Source organism: Apium graveolens, chromosome 6 (genome assembly GCF_009905375.1).
Source record: "Apium graveolens cultivar Ventura chromosome 6, ASM990537v1, whole genome shotgun sequence".
Lineage (NCBI taxonomy): Eukaryota > Viridiplantae > Streptophyta > Magnoliopsida > Apiales > Apiaceae > Apium > Apium graveolens.
In genome coordinates this window covers 189,297,740-189,313,352 of record NC_133652.1, presented here as the reverse complement: position 1 = coordinate 189,313,352, position 15,613 = coordinate 189,297,740, and the positions used below count along the sequence as shown (strand labels likewise).

Genomic DNA, 15,613 nt, shown 5'->3' with positions numbered 1-15,613 from the left:
AATTCGATGTGTGAGTGAGATCATCCTCAAAATTACTCAAAGATATACCAGTCTTCATAGGGAACACTTCCTCATAGAAGCTTGCATCACGAAACCTAACTATCGTATTCATCACAATACCATCTATGTCAGATTTTAATACTAAACATCTCATAGCAGTAGTGGTTTCAAGATAGCCCTGAAAGATACAATCAACAGTTCTCGGACCTAGTTTCTTTCTCTTGTGTTCATGGACAAGCACCTTAGTAAGACACCCCCACAGATGAAGATAACTCAAACTTTTCTTACGATTTCTCCATAATTCATAAAGTGTTTTGTCCATATGTTTCAGAGGGACTCTATTTAGAACATGGAAAGCCGTATTCAGAGCCTCTCCCCACATGTACTTAGGCAACCTAGAATTAATTAGCATACTATTAATCATGTCTTTAAAAGTTATGTTCTTTCACTCTGCCACCCCATTAGACTCAGGTGTGTATGGTGGACTATACTCACCACCTCTATCAGACCTCAAACGTTTAAGTACTTTGCCAGTTTGTGTTCCAGCTTCATTTTTATATATAATGAATTTATCTAGTGCTTCATCCTTATGTTTAAGCAAATAAACATAATAATATCTACTACAATCATCTACAAAAGGAATGAAATATCTACAATGATCTTTAGTCAACACACCACCGAATTCACATATGTCTGTGTGAACTAAATCTAACAAGTCTGAATCCTTAACAATATTATGAAAAGGTTCCTTGTTTGTTTAGCAGTTGCACACACTTGACACTTAGATTTCTTATCAATGGCATGCTTTAGAATCAACTCTAAATTCATCATATTCTTTAGAGCACCAAAATTTAAATGACCAAGTCGTAAGTGCCACAAATCAGATGATTTAACACATTAACAGAAGGTGCAACATTATCATTAAAAAAATCACCCAAAACGGGTTTAGCATTTATTAAAAACAATCAATCAGACAAGTAACCCTTGCCAAAAATTGTACCAGTATATGTAATAACTAATTTATTACACTTCAAAGAAAGTTCAAAGTTGTTCTTAACTAAACAACTTCCACTTATTATATTTCTACGAATAGAGGGAACGTGATGCACTCTAGTGAGAGATAGAATCCGCCCAAAATCAAACTTCAGGTCCACGTTTCCTACTCCAAGCACTTGTGCATCACTAGCATTCCTCATCACTATTGTCACTCCATGACTCTGTTGATAAGATACAAATAAACTAATATCAGCACAAATATGCACATTAGCTCCAGTATCAATCAACCACTCATGTGACAGATAAGTGGAAAGTAGTACAGGGTTGTAATTAATATACCCGTTATCGGTTCCTGAGGCAACAACCTCACTAATGACCATGTTAGCTACATGCCCACTCATGGTTCCAAGTTCAAGTACAGTATTTGTTTGAGCTACCACTCCAACTTTCTTAGATTTCTTACTCGGACAGTCCTTACTCCAATGACCAACCTGTCCACAAGACCAACATGGTTTGTTTTCCTTTGGTTTCTTATCCTTGTTCTTGTCAAGTTTAGTGTTAGCCTTTTTAGTGGCTACCTTTCTTTTCTGTCCTACAGTCACTACATTCACCTTCGAGCTCCCATGTTCAGCAGGCATCGCATGTCCTTGTTTGGACTTGTAATGCTCCTGCACAGAGATCTCCAACATCAAGTTAGTCCAGGTAATCTCTCATTTCTGTCTTTTCAGGGAGAGAGCAAACTATTCCCAAGACTTAGAGAGCTTTTCAATCACTGACATAACCCGAAAATTATCAGGCAAGACCATACCGGAATCACCCAAAGCATGAACCGACATCTCAAACTCATGAACCTGTTCGGTTATGGATTTTACATCCACCAGTTTGAAGAATAGAAACCTAGCCAAAGAATACTTCTCAAGTCCTTGAGAATCAGTATTATGGGTTTGGTCCAGCTTACCCCATAAGACCTTAGCAGTATAGGCATCTGATGAATAAATATCGAACAAGGTGTTCGCCAAGGCTGCCAAAATAGCTACCCTAGCCACCCATCCTTCTCATCCCATAAAGCATAAGCCTTAACAGATTCAGCTTTCTCTTGATCCAACACAGGAGGATCATACTGCACCACTGGCCATGGAACCTTAACCGTTAACCGGAGCTTCATCTTTTTCTGCTAACGAGAAAAAGAAGCTCCACCATTGAATTTATCATGCATACCCGATAAATCAATTGGCTGGGGAAAATGATACGTGGTCCAATCAATGGTAACAGTAACACCAGAACCAGAACCAGTCTCAACAGTTTTCTGAACATCAGCAGTTTCGTTAATTATCTTGCTAGTTACTGAATATAGCAGGTAATCTCTTCAAGATTGTTGGAAGATTCATGGGTAATACACTACATTACGCGCAATAATGAGGCAGTTATATATATCACAATTAACAAGAACAGGCAAATAACTAAGTAACGAAATAAAACACGAAGGCAAACAAAAATATAAATCAGTAACTGAATTGACAAAGAGAGGATAGAATACTTAGCGCTAACAAGAGTTTTAACAAATCTGAAATAACTAAGAAAAGCTGAGGCGCCTAGCCTTCGAGAAGTCGAGACTGTTCTTGAAGAGATTATTCCCCCACTTATGCTGTGTTGGATTGCAGCAATATCAGTTCCAAGATAAAACTGCGCTGAGCAATTTGTCCACAAATACGGAAAGCTCAACAGCGACCTGACCTCAGTTCGCCCAGAAAACCATTGTTATGATCTATATATTATGGAGGAGGGAAAGAAAGAGATATAGCAGCTAGGGTTTCACATGTATGTAATTAACGTAAATCTGTTCCAAACGTTTTGTTCAATATATATAATACAACATAAAACGTGACTGAATATATACATTATTTAAAATAAATATTCTGACTAAATTGCATTTAATCAAATATTTCTAGAATCAGAAAGTGTAACAGTCAATATCAGGATTTGTTAAATCCTGATACAGCCAGCCCCATCAGTATTTGCACTCAGCAAATCCTGATCCATTTCATCAGGATGTATATGTAGCAAATCCTGATCCGAGCACGTCAGGATCTATCCATCAACGGATAATGCACAAAATCAGTCTATCAAGATGATCCACATTGAACTTCAATGGATAAATCCACATTGTACAGGATCAACGGATAAATCCATCAATGGATACTTTGTTATGTGTATCAACGGATGTTGCTAAACAAATCCTTAATGTTATATAGATTCAATATTCATCATAAAACAATATAATAAGTCAGTAAGTATTTTACTTAAACATAAAGTAAAATTACTCGTCTCGCGTACGCGAGACGCCGAGACATTCGTCCAAACCGCCCTTTGATCCGATCTGAGACGTGTCGTGGCGAGGCGAGGCGGCGGCGCGTGTGTATGCGCGCGAGGCACACAATAACACCATGCACACCCACATGCCTTAGTAGTTGGTATACTGTTCTTGCACATGGTACTATATAAAAAGCAAACAACCACTCTTTACTTAATCAATGTGGGACAAAACCCACAAACCAATTTCAAACTATTAACTTCATCTCAATTTCTATATGGAATATACTAAGAAAATGACTTAGATCCAAACATGAAAGTTTAAGTCCTTATTACAAGGAACAACCTTCAATAATTAGTTTTAGGAAATTAAATTAATACCATGTCTCAAACTTTTCATTTTCTAACATTTTCACCGGTTATATAACAGTGACAATAATTGTGAAAATACATTCAATTCGAAGTAAGTTTCACGTGAAAAAAAAAAGAATAAGAGTAAAGTGTAAGGTATTGTCTTAAAACTATCACATTTATTGTCTTAAACTATCACACATTATTTTATATTATATATGATGTACTAATTCATAAATATTTACGGAAACAGTCTCACTACTTTCAGGGTAGGGTAGGCTAGGGTAGGACTGTTTATATTTTTTCAGACCCCGCTCTAAGCGAATTATATTGTATACGTTTGGTTTGGTTTGATTTATCAAGATAATTAATAAAAAAATTCGATATACATTGCGTCATAATAATCAAGAATCTTTAGGGCATATATGTGAATCTTTATGGCATATGTGTGTGTTTGTTTAATTTTTTTAAAAAATATATGTATATATCGATAAACTAATAAATTATTAATATGCCGATATATTAAAAAATTATCAATTATTAATTAATTAATTAGTATTTCGGTTGATTAATAATTTTTTCCGGTCCCGAGGGTATTAATATATCGAGATTTACATGTAATTGTTAATAATTTATAAAACATATTAATTATTCAATTTTGTGTACAATTTAAAATCATTTTCACAGAGATCGTATCAAACTGCGCTCCATCTTCAAATCCTAACATAATTTACACTTATATTTTTTATTATCTTATATATATAATAACCTTATAACTCTTGCAATGCATGGGTCTTCATTTAATATTTTTATATTATTTAAAAATTATAATAAATTTATTTTAATTAATATTCTATAATATATAATTGATAAGATTTGGACCATTAATCTTATTAGTATATTTATAAATAATAATATTAACATTTGTTATTGACAGGATTTAAACCTGAAATTTGGATAACATATAAATAATAATATAAATATTTGTTATTGGCGGGATTTAAACCTAGAAGCTTTGAGTATTGTAAAATAATAATATAAATATTTGTTTCGGATTCAAAGAAGAATCTTGAGTAGTACCTTGAGTAGTGTATATTATTTTAGTATTTAGGATCGAGTCCTGTATATTATTTTAGTGTTTGTATCCAATAGCCCTAATTACTTGATTAAAAAGATTGTCGATTATAAATGGGAATAACTAAACCAAAAAAAAACATACCAAAACCGATATTATAATATATAATATAGATATAGATGTATATAAAATCTGAGTGTACCGTCCATAGAATCTCAAATACTTTTACTTTTGTTAATTTCTCTATAAATCATTTATTCCATATGGTATATTTGAAATTTTAGTACCTGCCCTCAGATTCGAGGGGCCCTACTCAAAATTAATTTATGAAGCCCTAATATACATTTATCATGGAAGTCTTGCTCACCTATAGTCAGACCACCCTTATGAAAGGCCACCCTTATGAAAGACAGCATTACTGAAACAGCACAAGTAACAAAACTATAGACAACAAAGAAGGGGGCTTAACTATACACCGGAACAGTGGAGTGGAACTGGTCGAGTCCTGGAGACAAGTGAAAAATGAAGTCTATATATGCAGTATAAACCTATATACATAATGTAACCACCACCATATGCTAGTCATCAGTAATATACATGATCCCATATTTATGCAGACGCCCTATATTTCTTCAGATGAAGATGTGTACAAACTGAATACTATTACGTCTGCATTTGTTACGACCTAGTAACAAAAAATACCACGTCAAATATTGCTAACCTTTCTACAGTTCTGGATCAAGAATATACATATTTTCTAGCAGCCACCAGCAATGCATGGTAGGTTCCAAGTGAACACAGGAATAGCATATGGAACAAATACAAAGATGTAGGGCTGAGTTGGTGTTTCTCCTCTAAGGGTGTCTTCCTGACTTCATATTCTCAACAACCTCATTTAGGTTGTTTGTTTGAAACTGATGGTGTGGCTATATATAGAATGACAAGAGAACACATATCTTCTCACTGGACATCAAAGAGGCATTGTCCTGGACTTGTTTGCAATGGAAGAATAGAATCTTGCTTGCCTGTAATGAAAAATGCAAGTTCTGCTGGTGCAACTACCATTTTCAACCATTTATGAAGGTCTTCACCTTCTACTTTCTCTTTTTCTGAATTAAATATTGGAAGCCAACAAATTAATCTTAAGGGCAACGTATTACATAACAGTGTTCCAAGAATGACACTAACAAGATTTTCAAAAAAAAGTCAAGCAACGGCTTGTCTTACCTTCCAGATCCGCACCAAGCCCCTCTAAGACAGTAGGATTAGCACGCACAACACAAAGTGCTACTTCAAGAGCTGATTGTAGCAATGCTTTGACCTCTATTTGAGCAAGATTATCAAGATGTCCCTGGGCACACAGAATCACTAGAATGTCACAAATCAGGAGATAAATGTATGAAAATTCTTCCAAGAAATAAGAACAGTAGATAGATCAACCTGACCCTTTCCCCATGGAGAGGCTCCTGAAGATTCATCGACCCCGCCACTAGAGAGTGTTGACAATGAAACAGGGCCTAGGGTCTGATTGAGACCATACTCAGTAACTGCTTTGTACGCCATATCCGTAGCTCTCCGTATATCATCAAGTGCACCAGTTGACACACAACCTGAGTAAACAACTTCCTCAGCTGCACGTCCTCCAAGAAGGGTAACCAAGCGTCCACGCAACTCATCAACAAAAAGTAGATATCTATCCTCAGTAGGTGGAGTGTAAGTTAAACCCAATGCCCCTCCAGACCGTGGTAATATACTCAGCTTCTATAAAAAAAATGACAAAGGACAAGGACTCTGTTTCAGTTGATGATTTATCATTTAACCACATCCACTATATTCATAAAAAAAATAATTAACTTTGCAAAAGAAGCATAATCAGCTAACTGTGGTCCACACTCCACGATACAACTCTACCAACAAACAGTGGAACGGTTTAAAATTAGATGATATCAAAATATAACTTTTTGGATTGGAATACATGGTTCTGAGACCGGTTTTACACAATAACAGCAAACACTAAAACCAGGCATTTCCTTAGGATTTCATCTTTAAATATTTACTTATCACTTTGACATTGAATCTGAACCACATAAGGCACAGCTTCATTTTTACCATTTGGAGGGGGGGAGTGTATATTGGTGATCGAAAACTTGAGCTTCTAAATGCTTGCCCAGTCGATGTCATGAATGGCTAGTTTTGCACTGGTGGGGCTAACTCGGCACAAAAGAGCACCGCCTAATGTCCAAAAGAGGTCCAGCCTTAAACCTTTATCTAAATTTTGTTTATTTGGACCCTTATCTAAATCAGGCACTTGGTCTCTTCGCTTTGTCAGTACCTACAACCTGGTAGTTTCTTTCATATAGAGATATTATTTTAGTTAGTGGTAGCAGCTTAAAAATTGTATTGTATACCTCCCCCGTCCCAACTGTTCGACTCAAAAAGGGCACGTATTTATATATATATAAAGTGAAGGGGAATGACTCTATTTACCGAAACCGTAGGCTGTCCAGGAATAAGATTCGCAATGGCAGTGCCCACAACAGCATGACCAGCTTCATGCCTTGCAACCACACCTTTTTCACAACCCTGTAGCTTAGCAGTCTTCTTCTCGATACCCTGTCCAATGTCATACTGAATTAAGAGCCAAGGAGTTAACCATCTAGTATTTAAAAAGCTAAAGATCCAAAACACAATTGCAAAATATTTCAGATGAACTTTAAAGCATTTAAAGCTTAACCAAGGAAGCAAAAAAATGGATCAAATGTCAAATTCTCTAGGGAACAGTGAAATACGATGCAGATTCCACGTCGAGATGCATATCCGTTAATTTTAGCATACACCAAAAGATATTTCTTCATGTTCTCACATGCATTACACATATTAACCTTTTTTTCATGGGCAAAAATATAACTACATACAACTTAAAACTTTCTTTGCAACAAACAATAATTTAGGAAGAAAAATATTGGTTTGCTAGACTTGAGCTAGAAACCATTTAATTCTTCTTCCACATATTATGAACTTGATTACAATGTGGACCACACTTTTGCCTATAAAAATCTAAATTGTGCCCTGAGTAACAAGTCTACAAGGAGGAAATATCAACAGCATAAGACTACCACAAACTCAGTGTCAGAGACCACAAGATCACTCATTAGCATGCTTCCACGTGCACTTATCATAATTAAAGAAATGCAGACACACAAAAGAGAAAACAGTTACAGCTATTGATCGCTCCACAGCATGAATAAAATCAATTTTCTCAACAATGGCTTTATTCTGTCTTCCTGCTAACAAAGCAGCTTCATTCACTAGATTTGCAAGGTCTGCCCTGCAGAGCATCCAAAGTTCACAAATCACTTTTAAAGTCAACTAAAGAATTTGGAAAGCATCTCATTCAGCAGAAGGTATATTTTACCCGGTGAAACCAGTGGTCATGGAAGCTATAGTAACTAGATCAACATCATCTCCAAGTGGAAGCGCCTTCTTGGAAACATGTACATTTAAGATGGCTTCTCTTCCAATTCTATCAGGTGTCTCAACCTAGAAACCGTAGTAAATTGGTCAATTTTTTGCTTATACACACAAGGCATGACTTTTTTATTGGAGGATAAAAAACAGACCATAACAACACGATCAAATCTTCCCGGACGGCGAAGAGCAGGGTCCAAAACATCTGACCGATTAGTTGCACCGAGAACAATCACAGCTGAGCTGCTGTCAAAACCATCCATCTCCTGTAGTGTAATACAAAAAATGAAATATATACTCACATTTCACAATGTTTTGGAAGCAAAAATAATTAATATCTTACAGTAAGTAACTGGTTCAGAGTTTGCTCTCGCTCATCATTGCTGACAATGCGAAACTTACCATCTCGACTCTTTGCTACAGCATCTATCTGCACAAAATAGTTAAATACGGCTACGACTCACACAAGAACATTTGAGTTTAGGGACTGCAACACCGAAGTGAAATATTTGCATAGATCAATAACCTCATCTATAAAAATAATAGAAGGAGCCTCCTTCTTTGCCCGGGCAAAAAGATCTCGGACACGGGATACTCCCATACCAACATACAATTCGACAAATTCACTTGCAGAACAACTTATAAATGGAACATCAGCTTCGCCAGCTACAGCCTTTGCCAAAAGAGTCTTACCTGTCCCAGGAAGTCCCACCTGTAAGATAACCACTGGTATACTTAAAATTACATTTTCATATAGTTAAACCAATTATGCACTAGTACTGCAGGATGGAACTACATAATTTATAATTCCTTCATAATATCAATAATATTGGCATTTACAACTTCTAGGTTGTGTAGTACCTTTCTTCAATTAAATTTATACACAGTTGGAAATGTTACATATGTCTACAAAGGACGATACTTCAGCCAGCAGTCTAAACTTACCAGGAGAACACCACGAGGAGGACGAGCACCCACTCGAAGATATCTCTCCGGATTTTTTAAGAACACCTGAAGTAGAGAACGGTTGTGATAGTGAGATCTTTTGAATAAACCCTTTATCCAAACATAGACAATAACATAAACTATAATTAAAAAGAGAACACCATAACAACATTAACACAAAAACAAAATTTATGTGCCAACAACTCTTAGTATGTTGGTTATATTTACATACCACAATTTCTTCAAGCTCTTCCTTAGCTTCATCAACACCGGCAACATCAGCAAAAGTTATACTTGCCCCATTTTCAGTTTCTTTAGCTACACTAGAGTTACCAGACTTCCGATTCCTTAGCTGACCAGTTGTATGCTGTACACATGCAGAAGAAATCATTACCATATCACTAAGAGAAAGGTAAAATAATAAAAATGAACATGTTAATGCATGTCGGCCTAAACCTGAGACCAAGTAAAAGGGAACCGTTGTAGAAGGCCTGCCAGCACAGCGACATAGAACAAAGAAATCAGCATGTAATAAAACAAAGTCAAAGTAAGTACATATTACTTATTACTTATAGTAATAAGTAATACATGTGATTATATAAATATGCAACTTCTTGCTAATTAAGAGTACAAAACAGGAATCTGAGCATACGTTTGTTCATATTTTCCTTCCGTCAAGCAATAAAATACACGTTGTGATATTAGGCAACGCCGGCACCTTATAAAAGATAAAATGGTACTAAAGATACTATAACATACTTAACTCTGCATTCTCCTTTTTAGTTGTCCCAATATCTTTTATCTTTTTGACTTCCATAAGAACCTGTGACCTTGAATGTTATACCTAAAGCCCACTTCGCTTGTACCTTCATCCCACCAGACAACAACCAGTATCTGTTACCACATTTTAGTATATTATTTAGCCAGTATAGTAGGCAAGTGGCATTATATAGTCCAATATTTATGCCGGTTTTCCTGTAAAAAGTTATTCATTCAAAGAAGGTATCTAAGTGTCAGAATACAGGAACTACAACTTTTATCAATCTTTAATCATTTCAAAGTCATTTCCCCTTTCAATCAATGTTTAAATATAATAAATTGTGATTACATTTACTAGGACAGTACAGTTTTTTACATTGAAATATTTTGATGAATTGTAATTGCAATTTATAGCAGTATTAGTCTAACAGAAGTAAATTCTTAAATGGACTGTGATTAAATTATATGGAATACAAATAGCGAATTAGGATTACTTTTACTGCATATACGATTATCTCTACACTAAGCCTAATCTTAAAAAAGAAAAATGAAATACTACATGTGATCAATCTAACTATGTTAAGAACCTTTAGTGAATCGTGATTATACCTTTGTGGCATAACTGTTTTTAATTATAATAAACCTTTAAGTTGAATATGATTACTATTCCTACTACAACTTATGCCCAAATTCGTTGTATAATTAAAGCTACCCAACCAGTATTATAATAACTCTAAATTATCTTATGTCCCACTCTGACAGTTTTCCTGCTTGAATGTCCTGTTTATTTTGAGCACTTACATTTCAAAAAAAAATTCTTCTTATTTTGGTGTCTCTGAACTTTTTTCATTTTAAAATTGAATTATCAAAAAGAGTCACATCCTTCCGTAGATAGTATTGGATTGGTCAAATTTTTTATACTATTAATTGTGCATGTAGTTTAGTTTTTTATAGGGAACCCCAATACAGCCTTGGCTAAACACACACAAAGAAATCAGAAACTGAAAAATCATAAAGAATACAGCAGATATATTTTGGATGTTGTAAAATGTAGTCTGAGAAATCTCAAAAGTAGGCTTCCATATACAAGACTGAACAGAGAGCATTCACAATTTGGTACACAATAAAAAAGTAAAGGAAGCTTGTAAAACTTTTGAAACAAAATGAGTAATTCCAACCAATTTTAGGTTGAAATGCACAAAGACTGGATGCTACTTGCTAGGTTTACTAAGCATTAACGGTTAATTTTGGGGGTGTGAAGGTTGGAATCAGTTCAGAAAGCTGCAGGACTTTGCGAGGCAAAGGATTAGTTGACATCATGTGAATAATGCTTACAACTACAAGCAAGAATACAAATAATGCACAAATAAAATCTTCTAACAATAGCCAAACTTATCAGTAAAGCTTCACAACTAGTACAAACATAATAAACAACTAGCCTTCAAACGCACCTAAAAATGTACAGCTCAAAATCAATTTCCAATAACACAAATAACCAATTTAAACACAAAACTTCACCGGTACAACTTACCAATGCAGAATTAAAAAACCTGCCCGACCTCTTATCAGGCGAACCAAACTCAACTTCATTCTCGACCATCTTCTCATACGGAGTCTTAATATCATTAGGTCTGGTAGTGGTGTACACGACTCTCTTGGTAGGCACTACACTCCTCAACAACAACTCCGACTCCGCCAACTTACTCCCACGCTCCGCCACATCCTCATCATTTCCAGTCTCAACAACATCCTTCAACTTAAACATAATATGCACACCATCAACCTCAACTTTCTTCACACAATTCCCGTTCACCTTACTTAAAAAATCACTATAAGGAACACTAATCAACGTCATCGGGTCCGAACCAGGCAACGGAATCCCCGGTCTCAGTAGCCGCATAACAAATATCACAATCCCTAATTGTAACAGCAATATCCCTATCCCCTGAGCTTCAATTATCGGTTGCCACCGCCATTTCCCCCACCATCCCCCCTTCTTAGAACCCTGACCCGAATTCGAACGTTTCTTCGTTTCCGAGCTATTTTCCTCCTTGGAAGACTCGCTTTCATTCGAATTTTTACTTTTGGCGCGAATTCGACTACTTTGATTCTTCAAAAACAAAGCCAAAACATCGAATTTGTGCGGAATTATCGAAACCCTAGATTGTCCGTACGGGTTTATTTGGGGAAAAGACGAGAAAATAATGGGCTTCTCATGGAATTGAGTGATTCGATGTCGAATTAAAGTGCAATTGTGAATATATCTGAGATTCCAAGTCAAATTTATGTGAAATTGAAGGTTTATTAGTGGTCGTAAAGGATCAGTTGCTAGCATATTTGTAGAATGGACAAAAGTAATCGGATATACATACAAATTAAGGTGTATCATGTATGTAAAGATGAGCGTAATTAGACTATTAGGATTATCTTGTTCTGCGTGTGTAGGGCCTACGGTGGAAACTAAAATAGGTTACCCGGGACAAAAATAATTTCTAATAGTACCTTTTTAACTATTTGTAATAATTCAATTTCTTGAATTTTTGTAGTATACTTGATATCCATATTTGTAGGATACTTGAATTTATTAAATTTCTAATAATTTCTTGAATTTATCAAGTATTTATTATAACTTTATTTTGTGCTTTGTGTCTGATTTGATTTTTAATTATCATTTAATTTTTACTTTTATGTGTTACGTTATTGTTTTTAGTTAATCATTGTTTTTAGTTAATCGATATGACCTCATACGATTTCAGAAAAACTTATTATTTTTCAGTCTGTGCCCGGGCATCATTAATAAGAATTTGCATTCCTCGAATAATAATGTCGAGGCTGCACATTACATGTAAAAAAAATGAGAATCGATCAACATTTTAGTCATGAGTGACATAGGCTAAAAAGTATAAACTTTTTTAAAATTAAAAAATTGGTCATCGGATTTCATAGAATGTAGTAGCCTCCAAAAATCCATTGGCAACTATAGGGTTGTTTGAACTTCGATATCAAGATTTAATAATAGATCAAAAGTTTTATGATAAGAACAACTAATCGGGCTAACACCAAATTTTAGGGGTGTATTCAATTGAGATTTTGAAGGATTGTTAATAATTTATGAATTTTAAAAGATTTTTGTTAATTTCAATTTTTCGTGGATTTTGATGGAGTTGATCCAAAATCTTGTAGAGTCTTGCAAATTTTGTGGAGTTTTTTAGAAATCTATCAAGATCTCATGTATTTTGAAGAGATTTCAAGATATTAAAAATGTACTAGCAAATCTATCAAAATCCACAACTTTTTTAAATAAAAGAAAATCCATAAACTTTTGAATACCATCAGATTTTGATGGATTTTTTAAAATCCAAATTGAATACCACCAAATTTTGATTGACTTTTTAAAATCTAAATTGAATACACTCAGATTTTAAAAGATTTTTTCCAATCCTGGTTGAATACCTTCAGATTTTAAAGGATTATTTAAAATCTCAATTGAATACCCCATAATTTCTAAAATCCATAAAAAAATTTCAAAATCTCAATTGAATACACCGCCTTTAGTCTCATATGCTAGTGCCATGCGTATCAGATCAGTTGTACAAGCAAATTCACTGTCGAAGTAAATCAGAAAGGAACTTAACGATTGGATTCTTGCATCTAGATGGGAATTTTTCTCACTGAAGAATGTTGTTTCCAGTCTAGACCTGCTAGTTCTGCCTGTTCTTCAATTCTATGAACACAATCATCTACGCCCTTTGACAAATCAAAATTGATACATGGGTGACAGGGGGGACATCTAGACCACTTCCAGCAATATCAGTAACAATCAAAATAGGAGTCGAACCATTTTTGAATGACATCTTTGCTCGTTCTCTCTCCTAAGTTCATTCGGAAAAAATATATTTAATTTATAACAAAATCTTGCGTCATAAAAACTGAATATTTAAAAAACCGATAAAGAAAATATTCATAGTATTTTATCCTAATTTCGTTTCCATTTACCGAGGAAACAAAAAAAACTACAAGCAAAAAAAGAAATCATGAAATTTAAGCGAAGAAATCAATAGGTCAACCATATAAATAACCTAAATTCTATGAAATCCTCAAGTCAAGTCAATAACTTAAATTTTATAAAAATCCTTTAAGTCAATAACCACGCAAATGAGAAGTTAATTGTGCAAAAAATATGATTTACCTTTTATTTGGTATTCTCATTATCCACTACAAAATACGTGAAAAACAAAATTACATGAAATATAACGCTCAATTTTACTTCCATTATATAGATTAACACAATAATCATACAAATACCAAGCCATTTCTTAAACTAAGCAAATCTATTAACTTGTACTCTTGCTAAAGTCTTGAAGGGACAATTTTTCACAAATAGTTCAACTACCGTAAAATATTACAACTCAAAATAAAAATGAGAAAAAAATAACCTACTTGAAAACATGAATCTTTAACGGTGCTGAAAACGCTAGCTATCTACAAAGAGATGATTGGTATTATTTTGAATAGTAATAGCAAAAGTAGGTGTTGTGATTATGAATGTAGCAAAATGATAATTTAGAGCTGCAATAAGAGGAAAATTAAAAAAAATGCTATATTTTACCGGAAAATACATAATTTAATGTTCACAATGTGGCTTCAACCATCAACTTAGTCTTAAAATCTCCATAAGCATATTATGAGCATTGTTGTGGATATAATTGTATTTGTTTTTTTTTTCTTTTTTTTTTTTTTTTGACAAAATATAATTGTATTTGTTTGGTTAGGAAAGAAAATTCTTTTTATCTTTGGACCTTTACGGTTACTTGATCCTTATCTATCTATGCTCTATCCTAAAGATATACCAGTCAATTGAGTGTTGCTAGTATCTAACAAAGCATTATATAATGAGTCTAAGATCATTTCTTTGAGGCCATCAAGTTTCAGTGCAAGCAAAAAGTACAATAAGTCATTCTTAATACTATATTACGACTATCAAAATAATTAACACGATATTATCAAAGCCTTAAAAAAATACCGCAAATTATTTTGATAGCATTTTGCAATCCATCAATCTTTGTACTGTATCCTTCTCTTTTATATCTAGATCATTGTACAGCTTCTTCATATATTTCAGCATATAGTCAGCATCAAGCTCTTCCATAAATGATTATAGTGCGATATTAAATAGATAACAGAATGAAGAGATATAGATGTTACAGGCACAAAACCTCAAATGCCAGCGCAACTCATCAAATGTCCTTTTTAACTCTTCATAATTTTAGAGAAATTAATCCAACAAAATTTACTTAGTACATGTCACATTGTAGAACTTAAAGGTACACAACCTCTTGTGTCTTTTTATAGTTCTCCAGGTCGGAAAATGCTTTATATTCCATCTCTTTGAAGGTGGAAACAGCTTCTTCCCGCACTCTCTCATTTTTTTTGAATCTTCCATTCCTTTTTTAGTTAATCATCTTTTAGTTATTTCATTTGAATGGTTAATTTCTGCGCTCTTTTTGTCAATATCTTGTATATAAAAAAACATCAATTAGTCGAAGCGAATATATCACTTTAGAAACTGACAACAGCACATCGAATGCTTGCGTATGAAACTACGGCTGATTCAATTAATGATTATGTACGTATTGGCAAGAGTACAACTATAGAGAGTCTGAAATGATTTGTTAAATCGATTGGCAAAATAGTTCGAGCGGAATATCT

General features: G+C 34.2%; 1 protein-coding gene across 6 annotated transcripts; it reads right to left on the bottom strand.

The window, feature by feature from the left end:
* Positions 1-5,242: 5,242 nt before the first annotated feature.
* Positions 5,243-12,301, bottom strand: LOC141666451 (ATP-dependent zinc metalloprotease FTSH 7, chloroplastic-like). Of its 6 annotated transcripts, XM_074472465.1 has the most exons (14): positions 11,436-11,572; positions 9,905-10,039; positions 9,602-9,636; positions 9,378-9,512; positions 9,146-9,211; positions 8,727-8,912; positions 8,544-8,630; positions 8,353-8,466; positions 8,148-8,272; positions 7,952-8,060; positions 7,220-7,345; positions 6,173-6,493; positions 5,960-6,083; positions 5,243-5,841 (listed from the first exon to the last, which is right to left on the bottom strand). In XM_074472465.1, exons 2-14 carry the CDS (start codon positions 9,960-9,962, stop codon positions 5,693-5,695), a joined length of 1,635 nt encoding a protein of 544 aa, XP_074328566.1. In that variant the 5' UTR covers positions 9,963-10,039; positions 11,436-11,572; the 3' UTR covers positions 5,243-5,692. The 6 variants fall into 6 exon arrangements, with proteins under 6 accessions (XP_074328566.1, XP_074328562.1, XP_074328561.1 ...); XM_074472461.1 differs by lacking the exon at positions 9,905-10,039 and having other exon boundaries at positions 6,173-6,490; positions 9,602-9,669; positions 11,438-12,299; XM_074472460.1 differs by lacking the exon at positions 9,905-10,039 and having other exon boundaries at positions 9,602-9,669; positions 11,438-12,298.
* Positions 12,302-15,613: the final 3,312 nt, after the last annotated feature.